The sequence below is a fragment of the Tamandua tetradactyla genome, chromosome X (assembly GCF_023851605.1).
Source record: "Tamandua tetradactyla isolate mTamTet1 chromosome X, mTamTet1.pri, whole genome shotgun sequence".
In the NCBI taxonomy this organism is placed as follows: Eukaryota; Metazoa; Chordata; class Mammalia; order Pilosa; family Myrmecophagidae; genus Tamandua; species Tamandua tetradactyla.
The window spans coordinates 123,147,077-123,164,328 of record NC_135353.1 but is presented as its reverse complement, the minus strand read 5'-3'; the positions used below and the strand labels follow the sequence as shown (position 1 = coordinate 123,164,328).

At 39.5% G+C, this 17,252-nt stretch overlaps 1 protein-coding gene across 3 annotated transcripts in view; it reads left to right on the top strand.

Moving 5' to 3' along the window:
* The window catches only part of RGN (regucalcin), a 43,725-nt gene extending 32,608 nt beyond the window's left edge, over positions 1-11,117 (top strand). For 2 of the 3 annotated variants that reach the window (XM_077145560.1, XM_077145559.1), the window contains exons 5-7: positions 5,235-5,366; positions 5,745-5,899; positions 6,596-11,117. In XM_077145560.1, coding sequence (XP_077001675.1) covers positions 5,235-5,366; positions 5,745-5,899; positions 6,596-6,646 — 338 coding nt within the window. In that variant the 3' untranslated portion in view covers positions 6,647-11,117. The remainder of the gene's footprint in view (positions 1-5,234; positions 5,367-5,744; positions 5,900-6,595) is intronic. The other variant, XM_077145561.1, reaches the window with a different exon arrangement.
* The last annotated feature ends 6,135 nt before the right edge of the window (positions 11,118-17,252 follow it).

Genomic DNA, 17,252 nt, shown 5'->3' with positions numbered 1-17,252 from the left:
CTTTGCTGCGTCCCATAAGTTTTGATATGTTGTGTTTTCATTTTCATTCACCTCTAGGTATTTACTAATTTCTCTTGCAATTTCTTCTTTGACCCACTTGTTGTTTAAGAGTGTGTTGTTGAGCCTCCATGTATTTGTGAATTTTCTGGCACTCCACCTATTATTGATTTCCAACTTCATTCCTTTATGATCTGAGAACGTGTTGTGCATGATTTCAATGTTTTTAATTTTTTTAAGACTTGCTTTGTGACCCAGCATATGGTCTATCTTTGAGAATGATCCATGAGCACTTGAGAAAAAGGTGTATCCTGCTGTTGTGGGATGTAATGTCCTATAAATGTCTGTTAAGTCTAGCTCATTTATAGTAATATTCAGATTCTCTATTTCTTTATTGATCCTCTGTCTAGATGTTCTGTCCATTGATGAGAGTGGTTAATTGAAGTCTCCAACTATTATGGTATATGAGTCTATTTCCCTTTTCAGTGTTTGCAGTGTATTCCTCACGTATTTTGGGGCATTCTGGTTCAGTGCGTAAATATTTATGATTGTTATGTCTTCTTGTTTAATTGTTCCTTTTATTAGTATATAGTGTCCTTCTTTGTCTCTTTTAACTGTTTTACATTTGAAGTCTCATTTGTTGGATATTAGTGTAGCCACTCCTGCTCTTTTCTGGTTGTTATTTGCATGAAAAATCTTTTCCCAACCTTTCACTTTCAACCTATGTTTATCTTTGGGTCTAAGATGTGTTTCCTGTAGACAGCATATAGAAGGATCCTGTTTTTTAATCCATTCTGCCAGTCTATGTCTTTTTATTGGGGAATTCAGTCCATTAACATTTAGAGTTATTACTGTTTGGATAATATTTTCCTCTACCATTTTGCCTTTTGTATTATATATATCATATCTGACTTTCCTTCTTTCTACACTCTTCTCCATACCTCTCTCTTGTGTTTTTTCGTATCTGACTCTAGTGCTCCCTTTAGTATTTCTTGCAGAGCTGGTCTCTTGGTCACAAATTCTCTCAGTGACTTTTTGTCTGAGAATGTTTTAATTTCTCCCTCATTTTTGAAGGACAATTTTGCTGGATATAGGAGTCTTGGTTGGCAGTTTTTCTCTTTTAGTAACTTAAATATATCATCCCACTGTCTTCTAGCTTCCATGGTTTCTGCTGAGAAATCTACACATAGTCTTATTGGGTTTCCCTTGTATGTGATGGATTGCTTCTCTCTCGCTGCTTTCAAGATCCTCCTTTTCTCTTTGACCGCTGACATTCTAACTAGTAAGTGTCTTGGAGAATGCCTATTTGGGTCTAATCTCTTTGGGGTGCGCTGCACTTCTTGGATCTGTAATTTTAGGTCTTTCATAAGAGTTGGGAAATTTTCAGTGATAATTTCTTCCATTAGTTTTTCTCCTCCTTTTCCCTTCTCTTCTCCTTCTGGGACACCCACAACACGTATATTTGTGCAGTTCATATTGTCCTTGAGTTCCTTGATACCCTGTTCAAATTTTTCCATTCTTTTCCGGATAGTTTCTGTTTCTTTTTGGAATTCAGATGTTCCATCCTCCAAATCACTGATTCTATCTTCTGTCTCTTTAAATCTATCATTGTAGGTATCCATTGTTTTTTCCATCTTTTCTACTTCATCCTTCACTTCCATAAGCTCTGTGATTTGTTTTTTCAGTTTTTCTATTTCTTCTTTTTGTTCAGCCCATGTCTTCTTCATGTCCTCCCTCAATTTATCGATTTCGTTTTTGAAGAGGTTTTCCATTTCTGTTCGTATATTCAGCATTAGTTGTTTCAGCTCCTGTATCTCATTTGAACTATTGGTTTGTTCCTTTGACTGGGCCATATTTTCAATTTTCTGAGCATGATCGGTTATCTTCTGCTGGCGTCTGGGCATTTAGTCAGATTTCCCTGGGTGTTGGACCCCACAGGTTGAAAGATTTTTCTGTGAAATCTCTGGATTCTGTTTTTCTTATCCTGCCCAGTAGGTGGCGCTCGTGGCACACGTTTGTCTATGGGTTCCACCAGTAAAAGTAGCTGTGGGTCCTTTAACTTTGGAAAACTCTCACCGTGGGGGAGGTTTGGCAGCCAAAGCGTCTTGGAAGAGTGCCAGCTGGCCCAGGGGTCCGAACACGGGGAGGGTCGCCGGCCGCCGCAGCACGGGAGAGCGCCCGACCGAATTTCCTAGTCGGCCCGGGGCGCCAGGCATGGCGGAAAGGTGCCAGCTGTGCAGCCCGGGAGAGTGCACCGTTCCCAGCCGGACCGGGGAGTCACGTGTTTGGAAGGGACCCCCTGGTCACCGTTCTCCGCAGTCTGGGGATTTTCGACCCAACTCTCTCAGTTGGTGCAGGGGGCCTCGCGTGGTGGGAGCGCCAGCCGCCGCGGCCCAAGGGGACCGCCTGCCCAATTCTGCCAGCTGGCCTGGGAAGGAGGAAGGGAGGGACTCCGGCCGCTTGCCGTCCCGCCCAGGAAAACCCGCGCCCCTCGGTGATCTCACTGGAGCTGGTTCTCCCAGACAGTCAGCCATTCCAGGATGGGGTACGCCATCCCTTTGATCTCCGTCGTGGCTCCGGGAGCTGCTCTGTATTGTCTCCACTCCCCCAGTAGCTGTTCTGGAGGAGGAAAGGTGAGGGTGGCAAGGCTGTCGAGGCTGGTGGCAGAGGAGCCAGTGAAGGCGGAAGAGGGCACCGTGGTGGTTGGAGAGCCGCTGGAGCAGGAGGGGGAAGAGGGGAGAGGAGGGCAGGCGGGTCGGCTGCTGCGGGGCGTGGGCGCCGCGCGGCGGGCCGGCGGACAAAGAAAGAGGCTCTAGTGTATTTTTAATCTCTATTAATATGCCTTTCATCCCCATAATTGCTATTGTTTATTTATAAATTTTCATACTCATTCATTGCCTTCTTAATATCCTTTACCCCTTATCCATATTTTTCTTCATCCCCTTGAATTGATTTAGGACATTCGTTGGAACTTCTTTGGTTGGTTGTTCCATATTCTGTGTTTTCTCCAAAGTTTTAATTTGTTCCCTTGACTGAACCATATCTTCCTTTTTCTTAGTACAGCTTGTAATTTTTTGCTGATGTTTGGGCATCTGATTATTTTGATGTGTTAACTCTGAATGTCACTTTCGCCCTCTGCCTAAGATTTTATTGCTTTATGTTAAGGCTTTTCTTTGCCACTTGGTCCAATCTATTCTGGACCTTTAGAGTAGCCCATGTTTAACTGTTCATATTTTCTCAGCTCTTCTGCACCTGACTCTTGCCCTGGATGTGCAGTACAGTTTTTAAGATTGCCTTTTTGTGTGCAGTTGTTTCACCTCCAGGAGAAGGTTCCTCTCTCTGTGGAAATTTTGATCTGTTCTGTTTCTTTATGTGCAGAATATTTTCCTCAGTTCTTATGATTTGTTTAAATTTTTTCCCTCACTCAGTGCCTCCCCCCCCCTTTTCTTTTGCATGGGCAGGCACTGGGAATCGAACTTGGGTCTCCGGCATGGCAGGTGAGATCAGTGCCCCCTTTTCATTACATTTTTTCAGCCCTGGGACCCGTCCTGTCTTACAGCAGTTCAGTCCCCCTTCCCCAGTTTTTCCCCTGTGGTGCTTTTCTGTTTCTGGTTTCTTCCCCATTGGGTATCCCACCAGGGGAGCCAGATAGGGTCAGTCCATAAAGGTTCATTTTGTGTTTAGGTGACCCATCAAACAGAAACTGTATTGAGTGTTTGCACTTTTTGCCAAAAGTTCTGGCATTGCTTTTTTCCTGGGGGTGTTTTTGTATATGGAACTCCTCGGCCATTTGTGTTTCCCACTGGGTTTCTGCGACATGGTTCCTGTACCTGAACATGCATGGAATTTTAACTCACTGCTGAAGGTGGCTCTGTGGTCTGCATCTGTGACAGGAGGGACCCAGGCCATGCTGCCTCTATGCAGCTTCCAAGCTGCTCAGGACCAAGTGAGGGGGAGGGATCCAGACTGGCAGGTCTGGACATAAATCTCCTAACTGATTTTGGTAGGGTTTTTTCTTTTTATCCAATTCAGCATTTGTGGAGTCCTTTCTCAGTCCCTATCATATTTTTGAGTTCCAAGCAAGTGAGATTTATGCTTTTATTAGTTGATTCTGAAAGGAAACTTTTCCAGGGTATGTCTTACGTCTCCATGTTGATAACATTACTCTTTTTCTATGGTTTTTGAAGTTGTGTTTTCTTAATTCAGCAGTTGCCAGGTTAATGCAGCCCACTAATTGTTTTCTGTAGTTTTGAAGAAGGTTACTGTTTTTAAGATTCCTCTGCTGCCTTTGTCGGAGGGGGATTGGAACAGTTGGTGCCCCCAGAGCCAGCCTACAGTGCAGTGATCAGGGATCATATCACATAACCCCAGAGCTTGGATTACTAGTTCTTTATATCTCACCCTGGCTCAGCTTGCTTGTACCAGGAGCCTGAGTTACAGTCCCCAGTGCTGCCTGCTATGAAGCTGAAAGAAGGGTGATGATAGCCACTGCAGGAAGGATGGGACTCAGTGGTATTTACTGCAATTTTGCAGCCTCTTCCTCCCACTCTTCCCTGGATGCTGCACAGTGTTACATTAGACTCCAGAGTTTCAAAGTAGCTGATTCAAGCAATTCCTACCAGTTCAATAGTTGCTTTTGTGGCAGGACTGATTCCTGGAGCTTCCTATGATATCATCTTCCCACAGTCCCCTAATATTTCACTTCGATAAGGTGATTTTGGAGCATTCAGGCAGGCAGAAAAAGAAATCAAAATATCTTACTAATTGTGTGCTTGAACTTCTCATTCACTTAATGATGAATACTTAATTCACCATTAAGTAGCCTTCTAGATCTTGGAGTTGATTAAAGTAGGCATTTTTGTAACTAAAGCAACAAAGTTCTAACCATAGACAGATGTTTATCTCATATGGGCATGCACACCATCAGTTCAGGTCAGGTTCAAAAAGAACTCTTGGTATTTTAGTAAGAATTCTGCTTTCTTTTTTCTCTTCTCCTCTGTAAGGCTTAGATAGACATGTCTGTGCCCAAACCAGAAGGAGTGAATCTACCCCAAATCATGTGGTAAAGATCCTTCATTGAGGAATACCCTCATGTTTCTGGACGTTTTTGTTTTAGAATTAGGAATCCTTCTAAACTGTCTCATCTGTGGCTTCCGTCTGCCAAGCATTGGATTTATGATCAGCTTAAAGGCTCACTATTTGATGCTCAGTATTGAGTGGTCTGTTTTCTACCACAGTGAATCGCAGAAGTGTTTACAAGCTGGAGAAAGAAGAACAAATCCCAGATGGAATGTGTATTGACACTGAGGGGAAGCTCTGGGTTGCCTGTTACAATGGAGGAAGAGTGATTCGATTAGATCCTGAGACAGGTAGGCCCACAGCAAAGTGAAAATTCCTTGCCATATCTAGAAAACACCAGACACTAGGGACTAGAGAAACTTCATTACTGATGGAGTTGGAGATATATTCAAAGCTTTCAGTTGGATGATTTTGGAAATAAAAGTCAAAGATAAAGCCCAAAATTTATAATCAGAACTTATTTTCCTATGGAAATAAGTCTTCCTTTTCAAAATAAATTGTCAGAGCAGGTAGGTTAAATACATGAATGAATTCTGACCTCTGTAGTCTTCTTGGAACTTCATTATTACTCCCCAAGGGGTCCAGAAATGTTTCCCAGGTTGGAAATTTTTAAGAATGAAACTTTAATTTAGTTTGGTTAATAACCAAACTAAATTTTGGTTACTTAGGGAAAAGACTCCGAACTGTGAAGTTGCCTGTTGATAAAACAACTTCATGCTGCTTTGGAGGGAAAGATTACTCTGAAATGTACGTGACCTGTGCACGGGACGGAATGGACCCTGAGGGTCTCTTAAGGCAGCCTGAAGCTGGTGGAATTTTCAAGGTGATATGGCTATTCCTTTCATTTGGGGAGTGGGGTGGGGACCCCCTGAACTGAGTGATTAGAGCTTTTGCATACTTCTGAAACATACATTCTATTTAACATTTTAAGCTCATCATGCTAGTCTTTAGAACATTTTAGATTTTCTAGATTGTAAGTTACCTGAAGTCCAGAGCACTGCATTTAGCCTATTTTGTACAGTTCTTGATATTTTTTTTGCTTCAGTAGTGTTTGTTGCAATTCTTCAAATCAGTAGAATGAACTTAGAAAATCAGTGCTTGAAGCATGTTTACAAGATCAATTGATTGTTTTGATGTCATGAGAAAATTTCAGGCTTTTAACATATTTTTTTTTAACATGAAACAAACACTAATCAAATCATAGACCTTTTTAGCTGAAAAGAAATATAGAAATCATCTGGCTCAAAGCCCTTCCTTAGCAATCAGGAAGCTAATAAGAATTGGAAAAGAAATAAATTCTATTTTAAGTCTAAATTAGTTGTAAATGGTTGCTAGTTGGATTATTACCTATGTGAATAATTGCTTTGAGCACAAATACCTAATCAAGTAATTTCTTTTTATGATACAAAATAAAACAAGGTTAATAGGTGGCTAAATATATTATGAATCATAAAAAGGTTTTCAAAGAACACATGTGAATTCCTTTAATGAGAGTTTCTCTCTTTTCTTTTTTCAACAGATAACTGGCCTGGGGGTCAAAGGAATTCCCCCCTATCCCTATGTAGGATAACTGACAGGCCTTCTTGCTTGCTGGAGGAACTTTTGAAGGCAATTAGAATTCTGGGACTGAAATTTCAATCTAGTTAGAAAAATAAAGCAATGATATTATTAATTGGTTTACATTTTAATTTACCATTTTTTAAAGGTAAAGTATTTTTAATAAGGGGTAACAGGTGGTTTTGACAAAACACTATATATAAGGCCTTCTGCAAAAGGTACTATAGAAATGCAAATAATTGTTTAACTGTCAACCAGCTTTTTGGCTCTGCAGATTGCTTAGGGGGAAGGGACCAGATCTGTTCTTTATTCTGCATTCCATACTTACTTTACCTAAAACTTCAAAAGATGAATAAATAATAACCTAGTAATGATTTATTACTATTATATTCTTTTCTGGTTTGCAGCCTGATGGAATGTGATATACCAGAAATGGAATGGCTTTAAAAGGGGGGGGTGATTTATTAAGTTGCAAGTTTACAGTTCTAAAGCTATGAAAATATCCAAATTAAGGCACCAACAAGAGGTTACCTTCATTCAAGAAAGGCCGATGAAGTTTGGAGTTTCTCTCTTAGCTGGAAGGGCACATGGCGAAGTCTGCTGCCTTTCTCTCCAGGCTTCTTGTTTCAGGAAACTCCCTCACAGGCGTTTTCCTTCTGCTCCAAAGGTCTCTGGCTGTGTGGGTTCTGTGGGCTCTCAGCTTTCTCTAAAACGGTCCCCTCTTAAAGGGCTCCCGTAAGCAACCCCACCTTGAATGGGTGGAGACTTATCTCCATGGAAACCATCTAATCAAAAGTTACCACCCAGCAATATTGAATTAGAATTAAAGGACATGGCTTTTCTGGGGTACACAACAGTTTTAAACCACCACACATTCCCTTTTATTTTCATCAGGATCTAGTAAAATATACTGTGATGCTAATTCACCTTGATATTGCTGTTCCTATATGTTATCATACAAACTGAAATACTGCTGGAGATTAAGAATTAAACACCAGCAAAATCTATGGTTCCAGCTGCCTCCTACTAGATAGAAAAGTAGTATATCACTTTGGAAATAATACTTTTTTAAAAAGCTTTATTTAAAGAGTTTTCTTATCAGATGTATCTTCATGCAAAACAAGAATTTGGTTTTCACTCTATTAAAATGACAGTGTTTTCTTGGATTATGTGTTTGCCCTTAGTGAAAAGCCATAAAAGGTTTTTTAACCATCTGAGTAATCTGTCCAAATGACAAAGATTCTATGTCTTATCAGACCAATATACTATATGTTGACCATCTCCTTCCTTATTATTTTAGACAATGCCTTCTCACATTTTAAAAAATGTATTTTTAAAATCATGTTAACTCTTCTATTTACTTTCAAACTTTTATGTCACCTTCATTAAATAAGGAACCAAAAAAATCAATATGAAAAAAGCTTTATTGAGGTATAATTGACCTGCACATATTTAAAGTGTGCAATTTGATATTTGACATACATATGCATTCATGAAACTGACACCACAAAAACAAGATACTGAAAAGATTCATTAAACTTTCTTCGTGTCACTTTATAATCCTTTTCTTCTGCCCCTCTGCACCCCAGCCCATCCCCCGGAAACCATTGATATGATTTCTGTCACTATAAATTAGGCTGCATTTTCTAGGATTTTATACAAATGGGATCACATAGTACGTACTTTTTGTCTAGCTTCTTTCACTTGGCATAATTATTTTTAGATTCATTTATGTTGTTGCATTTATGAATAGTTCATTCCAATAAGGAATGCAGAATAGTGTTCCACTGTATGGCTATATTTCAATTTGTGCTGTTTATCCATTGATCTATTGATGGGCATTTGAACTGTTTCTAATTATTTGCTATTACAAATAAAACTGCCGTGCACATCCATGTATAAGTCTTTGTATGAACACATGGCAAATAAGTACATAAAAAGATTGTCAACATCATAGTCATTAGGGTAATGGAATGGGTAGGTATGGAATGGGTAGAATTTATGAGGTGTACTTTATATTTGTAAGAAATTATCAAACTGTTTTCCAAACTACTTGTACCATTTTACATTCCCTCCAGCCATATATGAGGCCAACACTTTGTATGGTGAGTCTTTTTTTTGTTACCTTTATGGTGGAGTCACATTTCATTCTTTTGAATGAAATTCTCCATGTGAGTATCCTGTTATTACAGCACCATTTGTTGAATTTTTTGCTTGTTTGTGTTTTTGCCTGTTTACTTGCTTGGTTGCTTGCTTTTGGGGGAAGTACATGGGCTGGGAATCAAACTCGGGTCTCTCCTGCATTGCAGGCGAGAATTCTACCAGTGAACTACCCTCACACCCCCAGCGAGTCTTTATTAAATTAGCCATTCTATGGCTGAGAGATTCCAAACAGAGTCAAGAGGTTATCCTGGAAGTTATTCTTATGCATTAAATAGATATCACCTTGTTAGTCAAGATGTAATGGAGATGAAGCTGAAGGGATACAGACTGTGCAACAGGACTGGATACAGAAACTCAGAAATGGACAGCACAATACTACCTAACTGTAATATAATTATGTTAAAACACTGAATAAAGCTGCATGTGAGAATGATAGAGGAAGGAGGGCTGGGGACATCAGTGAAGTCAGAAAGAAAGACAGATGTTAAAGATCGAGATGTTATAATCTAGGAATGCCTAGAGTGTATAATAATAGTGAAATGTACAATGTACAAATTTTAAAAATGTTTTTGCATGAGGAAGAACAAAGGAATGTCATTATTACAGGGTGCTGAAAATAGATGGTATTTAATATTTTAAAATGTCACCTTATGTGTGAGACTAAAGAAAAAATGTTTATTTGTTACAAAATTTATATTTTGACTAGAGCATTTCCTAATACAACTTATGTAGTTTGATTGAATGTCATAAGTACTTGGAATCTCAGGTAGGACATGAAATTTTGTTGGTTTGTCCAGAGTGATGCCCCAATGAATCCCAGAGTGATTTGTTCAGTGAGTGGAAAAGTATTTGCAAGCGGGAGAAATTCAACTTCCCCAAGTTGAATTCTTGATATTCTCACAAGCAGCGTGGACAACCAAAGCTAGAGGCTGAGCCCCCAGTCTTGGGGTTTGTTCATATGAAACTTAACCCCACAAAGGATAGGTCAAGTCTACTTAAAATTTAGGCCTAAGAGTCACCCCCAAGAGAGCCTCTTTTGTTGCTCAGATGTGGCCTCTCTCTCTAGCCAACACGACGAGCAGTCTCACCACCCTCCCCTCTCTGCGTGGGACATGACTCCCAGGGGTGTGGACCTTCCTGGCAACGTGGGACAGAGATCCTGGAATGAGCTGAGACTCAGCATCAAGGGACTGAGAAAAACCCTAGAATGAGATGAGAATTAACATCAAGAGATTGAGAGAAACTTCTCGACCAAAGGGGTAAGAGTGAACTGAGACCAAGTGTCAATGGCTGAGAGATTCCAAACAGAGTCGAGAGGTTATCCTGGAGGTTATTCTTAGGCATTAAGTAGATATCACTTCAAGATGTAGTGGAGAGGCTGGAGGGAACTGCCTGAAAATGTAGAGCTGTGTTCCAGTAGCCATGTTTCTTGATGATGATTGAACAATGATATAGCTTTCACAATGAGATTCTGTGATTGTGAAAACCTTGTGTCTGATGCTCCTTTTATCTACTTTATCAACAGAAGAGTAGAACATATGTAATAAAAATAAATAATAGGGGGAACAAATGTTAAATTTAGTTTGAAATGCTAGTTGTCAATTGAAGAGAGGGGTAAGGGGTATGGTATGAATAATCTTTTTTTCTGTTATTGTTTTATTTCTTTTTCTGTTGTCTTCTTATTTCTTTTTCTAAATCGATGCAAATGTTCTAAGAAATGATGAATATGCAACTATGTGATGATATTAAGAATTACTGATTGTATATGTAGAATGGAATGATATCTTAATGTTTTGTTTGTTGTTAATTTTTTTTAATTAATAATAAAAAAAGAAAGTCAAATCCTTAAAAAAAAAAATGTAATGGAGAGGCTGGAGAGAACTGCCTGAAAATGTGGAGCTGTGTTCCAGTAGCCATGTTTCTTGATGATGATTGAATAATGATATAGCTTTCACAATGTGACTATGTGATTGTGAAAACCTTGAGTCTGATGCTCCTTTACCTTATCAACAGACGAGTAAAACACATGGAATAAAGATGAATAATAGGGGGAACAAATGTTAAAATAAATTTAGAGTGAAATGCTGGTGATCGGTGAGGGGGAGGGGTGGGGGTATGGTATGTATGAATTTTTTTTCTGTTTTCTTTTTATTTCTGTTTCTGAATAGATGCAAATGTTCCAATAAATGATCATGATGATGAATGTGCAACTATGTGATGATATTGTGAATTACTGATTATATATGTAGAATAGAATGATCAAAAGTTACGATTGTTTGCGTTTGGTGTTTTTTGGTATTTTTAAAAAAAATAAAAAATAAATAAAATAAAATAGAAAAAAATAATAATAAATTAGCCATTCTAATAGGTGCCTGTGGTATCAAATTGTGGTCTTAATTTCCATTACCCTAATGACTAATGATGTTGACGATCTTCTTATGTGCTTATTTTCCATCCATATATCTTCTTTAAGACATGTCTGTTTGAATCTTTTTCTTATGCTTAGCTGCCTTTTTAGAGTTCGTTATGTATTATGTATATAAATATCCCTTATCAGATATAGAATTTGGTGATATTTGTTCCCTTCTTTGGCATTTTTTCTGTTATTGTGCAGTTCTGTCAATTTTAACACATATATAGATTCTTATTCCCTTTATAGTCACACCTTCCCCCCTCACCCATAGTTTCTGGAAACCACTAATAAGCTCACAGTCACTACAGTTCTTACTTTTTGGCAATGTCATATAAAGGAATTCATACGGTATGCAACCTTTTCACACTAACTTCTTTCATGCAGCATAATGTCTTTGAGATTCATCCAAGTTGATATTAATCAATAGTTAGTTCTGTTTTATTGCTGAATAGTATTCCATTGTATGGTATGTATCACAGTTTGTTTAACCACTCACCCACTGAAGGACATCTGGGTTGCTTCCAGTTTAGGGTGATTATGAATTGAGCTGCTATAAACATTCGCACATGATTTTTTTTTCTGAACATAAATTTGCATTTCTGTAAGGTAAATATCCAGAAGTGGAACTGCTGGGTAATGTTGTAAATGTTTATTTAATCTTATGAGAAACTGCCAGATTATTTTCCAGAATGGCTGCATCATCTTGCATTCCCACAAGCAATGTATGAGAGTTCCAGTTTCTCTGTTAGAAGAGTGGATCAACAAAGTGTGGTATATACATATGATGAAATATTATACAGCAATGAGACAAAATGACGTCCTGAAGCACAAGATGATATGGATAAGCCCTGAGGACATAACGCTGAGTGAAATTAGCCAGACACAAAATAATTGATACTGTCTGATTCCACTTTTATGATCAGCATAAAGGTATAATCAGAGACTTATAATACAGAATATAGGGGACTTAGAGATACATAGAAGCTAGAGATGGGTGAACAGTCAGCTAATGAGGTTGAACTCCAACATAAGGGAATAGATAGGAGTGAAGGTGGTTCCCTAGTGGGTCTATAAGTAATATTGCCATACTGAGGATGAACAAGATTGAAAGGGGTTGTATAGACATATGTGTCCCACTGATTAACACTAGAAATATGAATTAGTTCTTGCAAGAATTACTTCAAAGATATGATTCTTGTACAAAGAGTGTTTAGTCCAGGGTACAGGGGGAAACTGCTATTACATGTTGAGTCATGTTCAAAAGGAAAGCATCAGCACTACCACAGCAAAAGCAGAAGTAAATAATTGGGGAAGGGACAAGAGTTAAGAGGAGATTAAGATTTCCTATTTAGTGAGGGTGTGTTTATTGGTTTTCTGTCTCTTGGTAACAATGCATTATCTAAAATTGAGAATGTTGATGGACTGTAGACTTTGGGTCCTCTACATGATGCCTGATGAATGCAGGTGGCTGAAGGATGCCCTGATGGAGAAGTAGATAGGTGAATGATGGTGTATACTTATAAGCTAAGGCTGTGCTGCTACAAAAAGAAACAAAGTCATGACACATGCAACCATGTGAATGAACATGTGAGACATTTGTTTGAGACAAAATAAGCCAGAAACAAAAGAACAAGAATGGTATGGTCACCTTTAGAAAATGTTTATAAGAAAACAGGGGCCTAGATTGTGAACTTTTAGAGCAGACACATTAAGTCCAGAGTGGTGATTATTACTTCTGGATTTTGAAAGGCTGTTTTATATATATAACCTGATATTTAGAGAAAAGAATGAAGCTGAACAGGTTGGGGTTAAAGTAATTCAAAACATAGGGGTAAGGAAGACAGTGTCTATATTTTAGACCACATGTGCTCTTTGAGACCAATGGAAGAAAGGTTTATTTGGTCTGGAAGTGAAATTTTCTGTAGTGCATAATCTAATTCAACCTATCTTTATAGCTCATTTAAACAACTGAAACACAGGGAGCACAGAATAAGAAAGAGGTCCTTTAATCCTGTATAGATTATTGTAATGCCTGGATACATCCTAGAGTGTATTAAGCAGATAATCAAAAAGTATTGGCAAAGTCCCCTGAGGGATGGAGAAAAATATGGAACTATTAAACCTTACCATCAGGGAATCCCCTGATACTGTGTCAAACTTTAGGGACACCCAAATCAATAGGCCATGCCCTCAATCACCAGGCTTACTCTTGTGAAGCCTATGTAGGTAGCAGAGAAGCTTAGACTACCTGTGGGCATGCCTAAGAGTTACTTCTGGAGGACCTCTTTTGTTGCTCAGATGGGGCCTCAGTCTCTAAGCCCCACTCTGCAAGTGAAATCAGTGCCCTCCCCACTACATGGGACATGACATCCAAGGGTGAAAGTCTCCCTGGTGACATGGGAAATGACTCCCAGGGATGAATCCAGACCTGGCACCGTGGTATCAACTATTCCTTCCTGACCAAAAGGGGGAAAAGAAGTGTAATTAATAAAGTATCAATGGCAGAGAGAGTTCAAATAGAGTCGAGAGGCTCCTCTGGAGGTTGCTCTTACGCAAGCTTCAGTTAGACTGTGCTACCTATCATAACCTGCCTAACCCCAACCAGGACCATTCCAACTAATCCTAAAGAACACCTAAGGCAATACATAAGATTCCACAAGGGTTCCAGGCACTAGAGTAACTTTCCAGAAACCTACAACCTCCAGATGGGTCCCTGGACCAGATAAGTCCTGAATCCTAGAGGGCCCAGCCTCTCCAGAACATCAGATAGTTCCATCTCCCTACCCCATATTAGTGACATACCCTTCCAATATCAAAAATTTAGAATTTCCATAGCCCAAACACCCCTAAAGAGAGGGATGGAAAGATCAAAGGTGATGGTGGAATTATACGGTGAAGATAGGATTTAACAAATGAATATGAATGCTCAGTCATTAAATTAAATCATTAAATTAAATCTTTTAGTCTCCAGTATTTTAGAGCAGCTAGAAGTAAAACCCAAAAATTGTGAAATTGCAACCCATGTCAAACTTGGAAACATGTTCTACAACTAATTGTGGTGCTGTGCTTGGAAATTTATAGCTTTTTGTGTATATGTTATTTGTCACAAAATAATAAAGAAAAAAGTTGATTGTGGTGATAAAAACGTATTTAAGCCCTCTAGCCTCCTATATTCTGGAGCAGCTAGAAGTAAAAATCTGGGAGGATCATATGGTAGCCCATGACAAACTCTGAAATCTGTTCTGTAACTACTTGTTAAAGAGTGCTTTCAAAATGATTGCTTTTTTTCTTTCTTTGCTTTGTGTATATGTTATACTAGACAATAAAAAAGTCAAAAATCAAAAAAATAAAGGAAAAAGAAAAAGAAAAAAGAAAGACATCCAAGAAAAAGTACGGGTGAGTGAGAGAAATGGGGGTGGGGGTGTTGCAAGTTCCCCCTATAAAAATTAAAATGAAAAATAAGAGGAGGTGGTTTGTCAAAGATAATATCCCATACCATTGAAGGGGAGACAAGGACTTCAGCCCATCATTGAAGGTCTCCTGAAACTTGTATGTCCCCTTTTAATGCTCACATTCTTCCCATCCAGAAAGCAGATGGCAGTCGGAGGATGGTACAGGACCTGAGAGCTATCAATCAAATTGTTCAAGTTAGACACCCCATGGTCCCTAACCCTTATACCCTCCTTAGTAGAATTCCCTACCATCATAAGTGATTCAGTGTAGTAGATCTGAAGGATGCCTTTTGGGCCTGCTCTCTTGACCCAGAGAGTAGAGACTTACCCACCTATGAATGGGAAAATTCCTTCACTGGAAGGAGTCAACAATATAGGTGGACGGTCCTACCCCAAGGCTTCACAGAATCCCCCAATCTCTTTAGGCAGGAACTAGAAAAAGTGTTGGAATGTTTTTTGATCCCATCTGAAAAACTTTTTTCAGTATGTAGATTGTTCTAGTTTGCTAGCTGCCAGAATGCAACACACCAGAGATGGATTGGCTTTAATAAAAGGGGATTTATTTAATTAACATATAGTTCATCAGAGGAAAGGCAGCTAACGTTCAACTGAGGTTCTTTCTTATGTGGGAAGGCAGCAAAGCAATCTCTGCTGGCCCTCTCTCCAGGCCTCTGAGTTCCAACAACTTTCCCCGGGGTGATTCCTTTCTGCATCTGCAAAGGCCTGGGCTGAGCTGCGAGGGCTGAGATGAGGTACACTGAGCTGCTTTGGCTATGCTACATTGAGCTCTCTCATTTAAGCACCAGCCAATTAAATCAAACATCATTCATTGCAGCAGGCACACCTCCTAGCCGACTGCGGATGTAATCAGCAACAGATAAGGTTCACATGCCATTGGCTCGGGTCCACAGCAATAGAACTAGGCACCTTCACTTGGCCAACTTGACACCTGAACCTAACTACCACATAGATGATCTGTTAATATCAGGTAAAGAAAAACAGGGGGTTTCCCAGACTACAAAGTACCTGTTGAATTCCTAGGGAACCAAGGACCAAGAATATAAAAAATAAACTACAGTTTGTGGAAAGGGAAGTTAAATACTTCGACAATCTCATCAGTGAAGGAAAAAGGCGAATAAATCCAGAGAAAATTTAGGCCATAATTGGATTGCCTCTTCCCCAGACAAAGAGGGAATTTAGGATTAGTGGGGTACTGTAGGTTGTGGATAGATTCTTATGCCTCTCAAACTAAAAGGTTATAACAAAAACTGTTAGAGGAAGAGCCTGACAAATTAGAATGGAGGGAGGGGGAAGTAGGAGCCTTAGAAGGGCTCAAACGGGTACTAGTACAGGCTCCTGTTCTAGCTCTCCCCTCGAGAATCCTTTCCATCTATTTGTTACAGTAGATTAAGGAACAGCATTGGGGTACTAACCTAAACTTGGGGAGGCCAAAGGAAACCCATAGCCTTCCTTTCTAAACTTTTGGACCCTGTCTCCAGAGGATGGCCTGGGTGCACGCAGGCTGTTGTGGCAACCGCTCTCCTAGTAGAAGGAAAGTAGGAAACTAACCTTTGGAGGGGCATTAGTGGTCAGCACTCCTCACCAGGTCAGGACTACTTTATCCCAAAAGGCAGAGAGGTGGCTAACTGATTCCCAAATCCTGAAGTATGAGGCAGTTGTAATGGAGAAAGATGACTTGGTTTTGACTGTAAACAATAGCTTGAACCTGGCCTCCTTTCTTTAGAAAGGGCCTGACCAGATGGAAGTCCTTGAACATAACTGTTTGGACTTAATTGATTATCAAATCCAAGTTTGGCCTGACGTGGGGGATCTCCCCTTACATTTAGGGGGGAAATTCTTCATAAATGGGTCTTCTAGGGTCTTGGAGGGAAAGAGGCACAATGGTTATGCAATTGTGGGTGAATTAACTTATAAAATAAGGGAAGCTAGTTGATTGCCCAATGATTGGTCAGCTCAAACTTGTGAGTTGTATGCATTAAACCAAGCCCTCAAATTATTGAAGGAAAAGATAGTACAGTCTATACTGACTCTAAGTATGACTGGGGTAGTCCACACCTTTCGAAAAATCTCAGAGGAAAGGGGACTAATTAATAGCAAGGGGAAGGAATTGGTCCATGGAGAATTAATAAAATAAGTATTGATTAATCTACTCTTACTAAGGGAAATATCAGTGGTGCATGTACATGGACACCAGAAAGGCCATACCTTTGAGGCAAACGGCAACAGGTTGGCAGATGAAAAGGCTCAGGAAGCTTCTCTTTGCCCCTGTTGAAGTTAATGGCCTTAATATCCTCCATTCCCAGAGAATTTGACATCCCTGTATTCTCTGAGAAGAAAGTAAAGGAACTGGAACAATTGGGAGCAAGCCCAGACATTCAGGGGAGGTGGGTCCTCCTGTATGGCAGGCAGATGTTGAATAAACAGGTAATGATGAAAATATTAGCAGTCTTACATCAGGGAAGTCACTGGGGAGTACAAGCCATGTGTGACCTGATTCTTAAACATTTGGGGTGTGTAGGTCTCTACACCATAGCTAAACAAACATGTGAACTGTGCATAATTTGCAAAAA